This window comes from Erinaceus europaeus, chromosome 6 (genome assembly GCF_950295315.1).
Source record: "Erinaceus europaeus chromosome 6, mEriEur2.1, whole genome shotgun sequence".
NCBI classification, from domain to species: Eukaryota; Metazoa; Chordata; class Mammalia; order Eulipotyphla; family Erinaceidae; genus Erinaceus; species Erinaceus europaeus.
In genome coordinates, this window is record NC_080167.1 from 8,181,988 (window position 1) to 8,196,448 (window position 14,461).

General features: G+C 39.0%; 1 protein-coding gene across 4 annotated transcripts in view; it reads left to right on the forward strand.

The window, feature by feature from the left end:
* Nucleotides 1-14,461, forward strand: part of TAOK3 (TAO kinase 3) — a 214,518-nt gene that overhangs the window by 106,069 nt on the left and 93,988 nt on the right. For all 4 annotated transcript variants that reach the window (XM_060193014.1, XM_060193012.1, XM_060193011.1 and 1 more), the window contains one exon: nucleotides 7,417-7,625. In XM_060193014.1, coding sequence (XP_060048997.1) covers nucleotides 7,506-7,625 — 120 coding nt within the window. In that variant the 5' untranslated portion in view covers nucleotides 7,417-7,505. The remainder of the gene's footprint in view (nucleotides 1-7,416; nucleotides 7,626-14,461) is intronic.

Genomic DNA, 14,461 nt, shown 5'->3' on the forward strand with positions numbered 1-14,461 from the left:
CTTCCTGCAGGTAGGGAGCCGGGAGCTCAAACCGGGATCCCTACGCCCGCCTGTCCCTGCGCATCGCGCCATGTGCACTTAACCCTTACCCACTATTTCTAACTCTTATCATCTGTCAACTCTAGGAGAGTTTCGATAATTTCTTTCTCCTCATTATGTCAAATTTTCCTGGTTTGGATGTTTGGTACTATTTTATTGGTTGTTATTATGAATTTTACCTCTTTGGGATGCTGAATATTTTTTATTCCTTAATATATATATATATATATTAAAATTTATTTATTTATTATTCAATAGAGACAGAGAAATTGAGAGGGGAGGAGGAGATAGAGAAGGAAAAAGACATAGAGGCACCTGCAGCCCTACTTCACCACAGGTGAAGGACTGAGGTGCAGGTGGGGACTGAGGGCTTGAACCTAGGTCCTTGTACACCGTAATATGTGAGCTTAACCAGGGGAGCCACCACCCAGCCTCCCTTTCTTTTTAATACTCCTCATATTTGTGAGCTTTGTTCTCCAGCTTAGTTAAATGACTTGAAAATACTTTGTTATATATCTTGCTTTTAAAGTGTCAGTCATCACAGAGCAGCATTTAGCCTAAGGTGGACTACTCTTTGAATTCTCTGAGCAGTGCCTCATGAACTGAGATTTTCTGTTTTGACTAGTGCGAACAGGCACTATTCTCAGCCCTGTGAGCACTGGGTAGTTTTCTTCAGTCTTTTCAGAAAGTTCTTTTCCTGATCTGGGGTTGTTTTTATCTACACTTAAACTAATTCATATGCAAGGAAGACTTAAGAGAAACCCTCCTTCTGTACTGTACTGTTCTCTTCTACCCAGTATTCTGCCCTGAGAACTCAAGCTGTTTGGCCACCCTGAACTCCTTTCTCTGTGTTATCAACCCAAGGAGGCCAGTAGACTCTGATTGCCTTACCCTGCTCTCTGTCATAGTATGGATACTCCTCCTGAGCCCTAAGATGGGATATTTAAGGTCCACATTGGTAGATGCTCTTCTGTCAGTGACCACCCTTTTCTGCTTGGTACCCATTGTCTTGAAATTTCATTGTTTCTCTTTTCACTTGGTGCTTTGATTGTATCTGGTGGTAATCTAATTCCTGTTACTTCACCTTGGCTGGAAGTAAAAGTCCACTCATTATGTTTCGTAAGAGAAATAACTTATCAATTGTACATGGGTGAGTCTATTGACTTTCACCTCCAGTATCTTGCTTAGTTATTTAGTACCTGTAATTTATTCTAGATGACATTGTGCTCCCATTTTTATTTTTACATTTAAGCATTCATACTTTTTGAAACTTATCTGAGTCTACAACATGACATAATGATCTATATGCTTCCTCTAAATGGTTATGCATTTGAATAAATAGATTCACATTGAAATCAAAATACTCAAATGTTTAAAGTACACTATGGAGATTGAAAAGGTTTCTGTTGGAAGCCAGCATGTTAGTCCACTTGTATAGTGCCCTTGCTTTGTCATGTGCACCACCCAGGTTAGAGCTCTGCCCCCACTGTACTGAAAGAAGTTTCAGTTCTACACTTCCTCTCTGCCTGTCTCTGTTTCTGTTTTTCTATATGAAACAGTCATCCTGGAACAGTGACACTCCAATGACATAAAAACAGTAAAGAGAAAAATATTTTGTAATTTTTTTATGTTTATTTATTTTCCCTTTTGTTGCCCTTGTTTTTCATTGTTGTTGTAGTTATTATTGTTATTGATATTGTTGTTGGATAGGACTGAGATAAATGGAGAGAGAAGGGGAAGACAGAGAGGGGGAGAGAAAGACAGACACCTGTAGACCTGCTTCACTGCCTGTGAAGTGACTCCTCTGCAGGTGGGGAGTCGGGGGCTTAAACCGGATCCTTATGCCAGTCCTTGCGCTTTGCACCACATGCGCTTAACCCTCTGCGCTACCGCCCAACTCCCAAGAAAAATATTTTTGTTAGCTCCAGAAGATAACTCACCTTATAGTGCTCACACATTTCGATGAGTGAGGACCTGGATCTGAGCCCCTGGTCACCACAGGGGAGCACCACGCAGCACAAGAGGAGGCTTCACAGTGGTTATTGCATTACTGTGCTATCTCTCTCCTCTCTCTCTTTGTAACCCTAATCTGGAATAAAAATAAAAAGAGTCTTCCTGGAGTAGTAGAATGACATAGGCTATGAAACTTTGCCAAAGCCCTGACAATAATAATAATAATAACAACAACAACAACATTATTAATGTAGAGGCTTTTGTATAATAAATACAGTTTGTAGGCCTTTTTTCCTAAAGGAAATTTTATTATTATTTTTTTAAATTATTTATTTATTATTGGATAGAGACAGAGAGAAATTGAGAGGAGAGGGGGAGATAGGGAGAGAGAAAGAGAGACATTTATAGCCTTGATTTACCACTCATGAAGCTTTCCCCCTGTAGGTGGGGACCAGGGCCTTGAACCTGGGTCCTTGCTCACTGTAATGTGTGCACTTAACCAAGCATGCCACTGCCTGGCCCATTTATTTATTTATTTTCATTTTTTAGCAGAGTACTGATCAGCTCTGGCTTAGGGGGATTGAACCTGGAACTTTAGAGCCTCAGGCATGAAAGTCTCTTTGCATAAGCATTATACTATCTACCCCTACCCATTTCTTTTTCTTTTTTTTTTTAAAAAGAATTTATTTATTAATGAGAAAGATAGGAGGAGAGAGAAAGAACCAGACATCACTCTGGTACATGTGCTGCCGTGGATTGAACTAGGAACCTCATACTTGAGAATCCAGTGCTTTATCCACTCTGCCACCTCCTGGACCACTTTTTTTTTTTCTTTTTTAAAGAAAAAAGTAGTGCTGGTGTCTGAACCTGGGACCTCAGAGTATCATTTGATTTTTAGCTTAATCTCTAAAAAATCATGTCCTTGATGTAATTCAATCTTGCTTTTTCTGTTCTCATACATAAAAAGAACAATAGCACTAAGAAAATAACTAGGATTACTTTTTCAATAGTATTACTCTATTGACTTTATGCTTTATTATTGTCAGGAAGACTGTTCAAGATTGCAGGGGCTAAGCTTTTGTCTTGTTTAAAACAGCCAGGGACTTCCTATTGCCCCCTGGATAAAGTCAGTTGTTTTTTTCTACTAGGGCTGTGCATCTGTAAAGTTCCACTGCTCACAGTAGAATTATTCCTTTTCCTTTCAAGCACATAAAGAAGTGAGGATGGGGCAAGGAGATACCACAGCATCACTCTACCACTTATAGAAACTTCCTTTGTACTGTGTGGTGCTGCTATGTGCTGCCAGAACCTCCCTCGTGGTAAAGTGTGCCCTCTACTGGTTGAGTTATTAATGTGTTTTAAAAAGTCTATAGTGATTTTCCTTGGTTAGTGCCAGTTTATATTTAATCCTTCCTATTCTTCCATACAGCCATATTAAATTGAACTACTTCATTTTCCCAAGAACTGTGATTTTCATATCCAAGTGAAAAATAGACTGTTTCAGCCCATTATATCTTTACAATATATATATACATATATATATATATATTTTTTTTTTGCTTTTCCTTCATGATAATTATGACTGTTTTGCCATTTGTATCATTAGTGAGTACTTCCCACCCCCATTTGGCTTTTTTAAAAATATTTTATTTATTTATTAATGAGAAACATAGGAGGAAAGAGAAAGAGCCAGACATCTGGTACATGTGCTGCCGGGGATTGAACTTAGGACCTCATGCTTGAAAGTCCGATGCTTTATCCACTGTGCCACTTCCCGGACCACCCCATTTGGCTCTTAAGTCCTTTAAGAACGGGGACCACATCCCATTCTATCTCTTTTTTTTCTTCTTCTTCTTTTCCTCCTCCAGGGTTATTGCTGGGCTCGGTGCCTGCACCATGAATTCACTGCTCCTGGAGGCCATTTTTTTTCCCCCTTTTGTTGCCCTTGTTGTAGCTTCGTTGTGGTTATTATTATTGCCCTTGTTGACGAGGACAGAGAGAAATGGAGAGAGGAGGGGAAGACAGAGAAGGGGAGAGAAAGATAGACACCTGCAGACCTGCTTCACCGCCTGTGAAGCGATTCCCCTGCAGGTAGGGAGCCGGGGGCTCGAACCGGGATCCTTAACGCCGGTCCCTGCGCTTTGCGCCACATGCGCTTAACCCAATGCGCCACCGCCCAACCCCCCCCATTCTATCTCTTAACACCCAGAACACTGGTTCTTTGAAAACAAATAATAGACACCAAATATGAATGAAGGAATAAGTTGGTTGGACAGATATCTAGTTAGGTTGATGACCTGTATACGCTAATAATTTAATTAGACTATGTGAAATGTACATTGTCACCTAAGGTTGTTATGTCACAAGAGAAAAATGCCTCAAGCACTATCAATTTCACTTATTTAATTAGTGTCCCTCTTTATCTCTTCATCAAATAAATTTTATCAACTCATGTTCTTAAAAATACAATTTTGATGAACAATAACCAGATTCCTAACACAAATCAGCTATTAATTTAAGGAAGAAACACAAACTATTTTGTGGTACATTCAGATGTTGGAATGAATGATCATCTGTGTATGTATATGGGGATTATTTACAGCAAGTTCTTTCATTAATCTTCAACTGTGAAAATTTCTAAAGCAGCAAAACAACATGCCTTTTTAAGTGGACATTTAGCAGAACTTCCAACTTATAGAAGCTTCTCAGTGGTTCATTAAAAATTATTTAACTACCTATAGTATGTATATATGGCATGTTTATTAAGTATAGACAAAGCTTATACTTAATATATTAGATCTGGGTTTGAGTACCAGGTCTGACAGATACTACTTTCCTGACCAAGGGAAGTTGTTTTTGTCTCAGGCTTATTTTGTTCTGTAAAATCAATATAATTAATTTTTTACATTATGAAGCTGCTATGAGGACTAAAGGAGGGAATATATTCAATATATAAAGTAATTTAAGTGTTTCCTGTTACATAATAGTGCTTACTAAATTTTGGCTATTAATATTTAAATATCAATTAGACTGCAGTGTTCTTTAGAACAAATTTATCGAGATATAATTTATATACCAAATAAGTTGATCATTTAAAGTATATAATTTAGTGGTTTTAGTAATGTGTGTGCTTTACCCAGTGTGCCTCCACCATTCCCTCAATGGTTTTAATATATTAATATTTATGCAGTCATCACCACAGTCACTATTAGAACATTTTTATTGCCCAAGAAAGAAGGTTTATATTCTTTTAACTGTCAAACTTAACAAAAATCCTTTCTCTTAGCCCTAGACAACCACTAATCTACTTTCTGCTCTATAGATTTGCTTATTCTGAATGACCATAAATGGAGTTATACAGTATGTAGTCACGTATATTTGGTCTTTTTTTTAAATGATGAAATATATATAGCATATATTAATGAAAAAGAATGGGGAGGAAAGTGGGATGGAGGGTATTGAACTCAGGACATCATGCTTAAGAATCCAGTGCTTTATCCTTTGTACCATTTCCTGGACCCTATGTCTGGCTTCTTGTACTTAATGTGTTCACAAAGTTCATCCATGTTGTAACATTGATTACATGAAACATGAATTCTTTTTTTTTTTTTTTAGTAGAGCATTGCTCAGCTCTATAGTATCATGGTGCTGCTGGAGATTGAACCTGAGATCTTGGGACCTCAGACATAAAAATCAGTTTTTGGGACCTCAGACATAAAAATCAGTTTGCATAACTATGATGCTATCTTACTGGTCCAATTCACTATTTTTCTAAAACTACTTAAGATTCCATTGTATGGATATATTAGATATGTTGACCACATCTTCTGGCTATTGTAATCATGCATATGTTTTTTTGTTTTTTTAATATTTATTCCCTTTTGTTGCCTTTGTTGTTTTATTGTTATAGCTATTATTATTGTTGTCATTGTTGTTGGATAGGGCAGAGAGAAATGGAGAGAGGAGGGGAAGACAGAGAGGGGGAGAGAAAGAAAGACACCTGCAGACCTGCTTCACCACCTGTGAAGCAACTCCCCTGCAGGTGGGGAGTCGGAGGCTAGAAGCAGGATCCTTACGCCTGTCCTTGAGCTTTGCGCAGCGGGTTAAGCACACATGTGCTTAACCCGCTGCGCTACCGCCCAACCCCCCATGCATATTTTAAAAATTTTTTAATCTTTATTTATTTATTAGATAAATACAGCCTGAAATTGAGAGAAAGGGAAGATAGAGAGGGAGAGAGACAGAGAGACACCTGTAGCATTGGTTCACCACTTGTGAAGCTTCCCCCCTGCAGGTGGGGACTGGGGCCTTGAACCCAGGTCTTTGCGCATTGTAACGTGTGTTCAACCAGTGCATCACCACCTGGTCACGTGCATATGTTTTTATAGGGACATACGTTTCTATTTCTCTTGGGTTTTATATCCAGAAGTGAGATTTTTGGTTCAAAGAATAACTCTATTTAAATTTTTGATGAACTGCCAATCTATTTCCCAAAATAGCTGTACCGTTTTACATTCTTGCCAATGGTGCTGGAGAGTTCCAGTTTGTCCATATCCTTACCTATACTTATTGTCTGACTGCTGACAGCCATCCTGGTGGCTATGAAATGCTATTTCATTGAGTCTCACTTCTTATTTATTTAATACCTAGTGTCATCTCTTTGTGAGTTAATGGCAACTTACATATCTTGGGCAAAATGTCTATTTCTATCCTTTACCCATTTGTTCTTTTGGATTACTCTAATTATAGAGATGTATGACCAATAAACTTCAAAAAATAAAAATAAAAGCTTTTTAGGGACTTGGGAGATGGCTCCTTGATGAAGTACATATTCTGGGTTTGATCCTTGGTACCACCACATTCTATTTGTGTGAGAGTGTGTGTGTGTGTGTGTGTTTGTGTGTGTTATTTCTATGTGTCTGTATTTGGAGGCTGGGAGAGATAGGCTAGAATACCACTTTATTTTGGAATATGCTGTTCCAGAGATTATCCTAGGGCTTCAAGTATGCAAGTTTAGCATTCTGACCTTTGAATCCCCTTCTCAGCTCTCCAAAATGCTTTTTTAAAAAAATATTTATTTATTTATTCATTCCCTTTTGTTGCCCTTGTTGTTTTATTGTTGTAGTTATTCTTGTTGTCGTCGTTGTTGGATAGGACAGAGAGAAATGGAGAGGGATGGGGAAGACAGAGGGGGGAGAGAAAGACAGACACCTACAGACCTGCTTCACCGCTTGTGAAGTGACTCCCCTGCAGGTGGGGAACTGGGGGCTCGAACCGGGATCCTTACACCAGTCCTTGTGCTTCGTGCCATGTGCACTTAACCTGCTGTGCTACCGCCCAGCTCCTCTCCAAGATGCTTTTTAATATGTAATGCTATCAAACAAAGATACCATAAGTAAGATGTGAAACCTTACCTTCCTACAGGTACTAAAAATTGGCTCAAAAAAACTGGTCAATGAAAGATAAAGCTGACTGGACTATCCAAAACAAAACACTTTCAAGTACTAGTCATCATGCGTAAAGGGGTGCCAAAGGACCCAGAGGTTGCTGATCTGTTTTACAAAGATGATCCTGAAGAACTTTTTATTGGTTTACATGAAATTGGACATGGAAGTTTTGGAGCAGTTTACTTTGTAAGTAATTTTAAAACATTCCTTAAGTCAGATTTTAAAGATGAGAACTCTACATATTCTATTGCTTATAAAATACACATGGTTTTAATGTTTACTTTATAAATTAGGTGATATCTATAGTGAAGATAGAGTCCTTGCAGAAGAGCCAGTCCTAGACTTCTAGGCATTTTTGAAGTTGGTGTTATCTGTATCAAATAACATAGTCAAATAAAATCCAGATAATACTGCAATTTGTAAGTTTCAGGTTAAGGTCTGCATTTTCCCTACATATCAAGCTCTTTTCTACCTCAATACCCTCACACCTTTTGTTAATTCTTCTACCCCTCTCGAACTTTTGCTTATCATAGATTGCATCTTCAGTGTTCAACAAGGTAGCTTTTTCTCTTTAACCCTCCAGTTCTTGAGACTTGCTTTATGATCTTAGAACATCTGAGCTTATTCTCCACTACATTCAATTAATTGCACCAATAATTAAATAATTTGTGAACTTTTTATTCATATATGCCCCTTCTCTTAAATAGAAAGTTCCATAAGAACAGAAGTTCTATCTGCATCATTACTATATCCCTAATAGCTGGCACATGACAATAGTATGAATTTGATAAATGTTGGGTTGATAGGTGAGAAGATGGATGAGTAAATAGATCAGCAGACAAGTGGATAGCTATTTGGAGTAATAACAATCATGTCAATCATTATTTTGGGTTGACAGTATAAGGTTTGACTCCGTAGAGTCAGTTTGAATCCCAAGAATATGATTGTCTTCAAATGGGAAATAACTGACGTAGTAATATAACTCATGACATTTTTTACATAAAATATAGTTATTTGATTTTATAGCTAGCTTTAGAAATTTGCTTCATAAAAGTAACAGACATTCCTTAAGATAGGCGGTGGTTCCTAGATAATCTGGTAAAGTGTATACATACTTTACCGGGCACCAGGTTTAAGCTCCTGGCCACCACATGCACCTGCATAGGGCCCTCAAGCTTCACAAGTGGTAGAGCAGTGATGTAGTGTCTCTCCTTCTTCTTGCACCTCTCTATCTCTTTCCTCTCTGTCTCTCACCCACTATCTTAAAAAAAAAAAAAAAGTCTGCCAGTAGCAGTGGAAATCATGAAGGCACTGAGCCCCAGTGTAAGCCTTGGTGTGGGGCATGGGGACAGGAAGACTATTGAAGTACTGATAAAGCATATGTAAGTACTAATTACTACCTTTTCTTTCTTCCAAACCCATTATCAAATTTCTTTTTCTTACTCAAACAGTATTTGATTTAAAAAAATTTTTTTTGTAGTGGACCTTCTGCCATCTGGGTAAGGCAAACTACAGTTTATCTTTCCCAGTGAGCCTTTACTTATTTTCTTGCTTTTCTTTATACCTTACCCACTTTATTCTGTACCCTTGAACAATATAATTCAGTATGGTCTAGTATTTTTACTATTATTGTTGTTGTTGTTACTGTTTTAATCATTACTGGGGCTTCACGGCTCCCAGGTAACTTTACCAGATAGAGATGGAGACAGAGAGGAAAGACACTACAGCACTGAAAACAATTCCATCATTTGTGGTGAGGACCTGGCTCAAACCTGGGTCACACACATGGCAAAGCAGACATATTATCTGACTGCCCTATTTTGGCTATTCAGCATTGTCTAGTTTTTAATTTTGTATATATTTGCCTGTGATCTGTTTTGCTCAAAGATACATTCTTCAGTCCTCTTATCTTATTTTCTATTACTTTATAACTAATTCCTCTAGAATTTCTTTTGATTTGAGTCAGTTATTCCAATATGCTATATGACTTTACCCTCAATGTTTTTTGTTGTTTATTTATTTGTTACTACTGTGTCACCTGGGTAATTTCTGGGGCTTAGTGCCTGCATGATGACTTCGTAATTCCCTGCAGCCATTTTTATTCTTTTGCCTTTTTTGTTATTGATAGAAATTGATGGGGAGGGGGACCGGGCAGTAGCACACAGTGTTGAGTGCACATGGTGCGAAGTGCAGGTACAGGCATAGGGATCTGGGTTCGAGCCCCTGACCCCACACCTGCAGGGGAGTCGCTTCACAGGCAGTGAAGCAGGTCTTCAGGTGTCTATCTTTCTCTCTCCCTCTTTGTCTTCCCCTCCTCTCTCGATTTCTCCCTGTCCTATCCAACAACAACAACAATGGTAATGGCAACAAGGGCAACAAAGTGGGGAAAATGGCCTCCAGGAGCAGTGGATTCATTACTGCAGGCACTGAGCCCCAGCAATGACCCTGGAGGCAAGAAAGAAGAAAAAAGAAAAAAAAGAAAAAGAAAGAAGTTGAGGGACGGAGAGAGATACCTGCAGACTGTTCACCTGCTAGTGAAGCTTCCTCCATACAGACAGGGACCAAAGACTTGAACTCATGTCTTTATGCATGGTAATTTGTGCACTCTACATCTCATAAAAACAGTCATACCCCTCCTAGAGTTCTCTTTTAGAAGAAATACAGCAATCCAAGCATGCTTTGGAATTTATTAACAAGCCATTTGTACTAGTGGCAAAATGAGGCTTGCTTTGGAGTAAGATACAGAAAATCTACTCATTTACTAGTTTTTTGAGTTACATTCTATATATTAGCTAGTGTATATGCCTTTGGGAAACAAGTACTATTTCTAACATTTCTCTATAACTTTGAAAGATAGTACAATAGTGCTGTTTACAATAGACACTAAACATGTTATTTGCTAATAATAATAATAGACTAGAGAAATTATAAGGACTTCAACATTGAAGTGTCACCATTAACTATATACTGCCTGTATGCCAAGTGAATATGCAGATCTATATAAACCCACCAGGAACTAGAAAACAGGTTTAAAGGGGGAATTAGTGACACTTGGCTATAATGCTTATGAAAATCTTAGCCTCTTATCTATACTGGCCACAAAAGATTTACTCAGAAACTACAATAGGATTTATGTGTTGCTCCTTCCTCAGTTAGTTCTATCATCATAACCAAGCAGATGATTGTCATTTGTTTGGATTACTGCAATAACCTCACAATCCATCTCTCTGTATCTGCTCTTTCTGGTTTATTGTGCATACTAAAGTGATCTTGAAAAAAAACTGTAAATTTGATCACATTATCTGTTTCTATAATGTCTGCAGGGGCTCTCCTCTTTTCTTACACTAAGATCAGAATCTTAGAGCTGGAAAGATAGCATAGTGTTGTACGCAAGGCTTTCATACCCGTGGCCTACAGGTTCCAGTCCACTGCCTGGCAGTCAAATGCCAGAGCTAAGCAGTTTCTTTTTTTCCTCTCGGTCTCATAAATATGTAAATCTTTGGGGGATTTTTTTATCTTTATTTATTTAATAGACAGCCAGAAATTGAGAAGGAAGGTGATGATAGAAGGTGAGAGACAGAGAGACACCTGCAACACTACTTCACCACTTGTGAAGCTTTCCCCCTGCAGGTGGGGACTGGGGGCTCAAACCTGGGTCCTCGCATATTGTAACATGTGCACTCAACCAGGTGTGCCACCACCTGGCCCCGGGGGAATTTTTTTTTAATTTAAGCCAGCCTGCTAAGTCCTTCATGGTATGATTCCTATCTATACCTTAACTATTTTTCTTATCATTCCTATTGCTCTAGTTTTAATTACTTTATTTTTATCACACATTGTATATAGTCTTTGCTTAATATCTGTGCATTCTCTCTGGAATGTTTTCCTCTTCCAGCTTCATTTCTTAGTGCCTATTAATTATTCAGTTCTCAGCTAAAGCCTGACTTCTTCAGGGCCGTCTTACCTAACCACTTATGTCACATCCCTCTGTTTTTGATTTTCAAAATGAAACAAACCCATTTCTAGAACACAAGTCACAAGTTTTGTTTTGTTTTTTTTCTTGACAGGACAGAGAGAAATTGAAAGGAAAGGGGATAATATAGTGGGGGAGAGAAAATAGACACCTGCAGACCTGTTTCACCACTTGTGAAAAGACCTCATTGTAGGTGGGGATTCAGGAGCTTGAACTGGAATCCTTGTGCGGGACCTTGTGCTTTGTACTATGTGCGCTTAACCCAGTGCACCACCATCCAGTCCCCAGAGTCACAGTTTCAATCTTAGATTAATTTGTTAAAATTCTGTCTTGTGTCCTTCTAGAAGGGAGACAGGAACTGAACATATTTATTACAATTGAAGTCCTGCAGAGGAAAAGACTTGCGAGTGATGAAGCAAGGCTGCAGGTGTCTCTGTCTCTCCCCTCTTCTCCTCTTCCCTCTCAATTCCTGGCTGTCTCTATCCAATAATCAAATTAATAATAATAATAATAATAAATATATATTCACATACAGCGTACCAGCATTGCCATGTTCATGACTCCGCTTTGAGCCCCAACACCATGTAGGTGGTGCTATGTCAAGGTTCAGTGCTCTGGTGTCTTTCCTTCTCTATCCCTCTCTCTCTCTTTTTTATTTATTTATTCCCTTTTGTTACCCTTGTTATTTTATTGTTGTAGTTATTACTGTTGTCGTCATTGTTGGATGTCGTTTTCGACGGGTTAGGTTGTTTTCTCCGGGCTGGCTTCACGGGCGGGTAACAGACGACCAGGAACTCATAGTTGAGCTGTAGGCAGTATCTCTTTATTCATGCAGGACTCAGCACAATCTAAGCCGAGCTAAGCTAAACTCAAGGTAAAGTACTCTAAAACTCACAATGCTGTCTTTATATATACTTGCCAAGTAGGGTGGAAACAGGGTGTGACATAGAGAGGGTGGAGAGAAAAGTGACTGGTGACAATCAGAGTGTGACAAGGAGAGGATCAGGGTGTGACAAGGAGGGGGGGTGGAGCAAAAACATATCATGAAACAGTGGGGATTGAACCAATGCCCTGGAGGGAGGTACTTGTTAACAGCGGTTATATAAATAGAATGAAGTGGTTATGTAAATAGAATAGTGTTAAGCAGGGGGGATTTAAACCAAATGAAACAGAAGGGGTCTCATGCATACCAACAGTTGGACAGCATAGAGAGAAATGGAGAGGGGAAGGGAAGACAGAGAGGGGAAAAGAAAGACACCTGCAGATCTGCTTCAGCTTCTACAGTACTAATTACACTCATAATTATGATTATACCATTACTACTGACAGCACCTGTGAAGCGACTTCCCTGCAGGTGGGGAGCCGGGGATCGAACCGGGATCCTTACTCCGGTTCTTGCGTTTTGTTCCACCTGCGCTTAACCCGCTGTGCTATAGCCCGACTCCCCTCTCTCTCTTTATATATATCTACAAATATATATATGTTTGTATGTAACTTTGAAAGCCAGAGTCCCTCTTTAGTCCCTCAGTCTTTTCTTCTGCTACAGTATTCAATGCAGTAACCATTATTATAACTAATACAGTTAAAGTAAAAATAAATTTGTAATTCCATTGTCTCACTCACATGAGCCATGCCTCACATGCTGCCACATATGATGTAAATATATAGCATTTCCATTATCACAGAAGGTTCTATTAGACAGTGCTGCTTCAGAGATTGTCACTAATACCTATTCTGGTATAAATACTTTCATAATTTTTCTACATATATCATCACATTACACTATCTTACAAAGATGCAGTCATAATCTATGACTTGTTTTTTTCATGTTTGTCACTTCTTTCCGTGTGTGTGTGTATGTGTGTATACATACATATATACATATATATGTACATAAATTATCTTATTCCTTTCCTGGTTAATCATTATATGCATTATAGTGCATGTATAAGGTTTTCCTATTGACAGATATTCTATGTTGGGAAAAAAGTGTTGATATAGATGTTTTGGGAATAAGACTTGTTTTTGTTTGAATGGATATATTTTGTCATACCCTGTTCCTTTTTATAATACATTCTTTACATATACATAGAGAGGGATAAAGAGATTTGGTCTTTAGAGTTTGATAGAAATAGCTCAACATGTGGTCTGAGAGGTGGCACAGTGGATAAAGCATCAGACTCTTAAGCATGAGGTCCCAAATTCAGTCCCCGGTAGCACATGTACCAGAGTGATGCCTGGCTCTTTCTCTCTCCTCCTATGTTTCTCATTAATAAATAAATAAAATCTTTAAAAAAAAAAAAAAAAAAAAAGAGATGTCTTTAGAAAAAAGAAAATGAAAGGGCTCGACAGGGGTCCGAGTGGTGGCCACACCGGGTTAAGTGCACATAGCACAAAGTTCAAGGACGGGTTTAAGGATTGCGGTTTGAGGGGGCCGGGCGGTAGCGCAGTGGGTTAAGTGTACATGGCGCCAAGTGCAAGGACCAGCGTAAGGATCCCGGTTTGAGCCCCCACTTCCCCACCTGCAGGGTGGATCTCTTCACAAATGGTGAAGGAGGTCAGTAGGTGTCTTTCTCTCCCACTCTCTGTTTTCCCCTCATCTTTCAATTTCTCTTTGTCCTTTCAAACAATGACAGCAATAACAACAACAACGATAAACAAGTGCAACAGAAGAAAAAGGCCTCCAGGAGCAGTGGATTCGTAGTGTAGGCACCAAGTTCCATCAATAACCCTGGAGGCAAAAAAAAAAAAGGATCCCGGTTTAAGTCCCCTGCACCCCACCTTTGGGTGTGTGTGTGGGGGGTCACTTCACAAGAGGTGAAGTAGGTCTGGAGGTGTCTGTCTTTCTCTCCCCTTCTCTGTCTTCCCCTCCCCCTCTCTGTCTTCCCCTCCTCTCTCGATTTCTCTCTGCCTTGTCCAACAACAACAACAAAACAGAGAAAATGTCCTCCAGAAGCAATGAATTCTTAGTGTAGGTACTAAGCCCCAGTAATAACCCTGGAGGATGAAGAAAGGGAGAAATAAAGAGTGAGGTAAACAGTAACTTAGC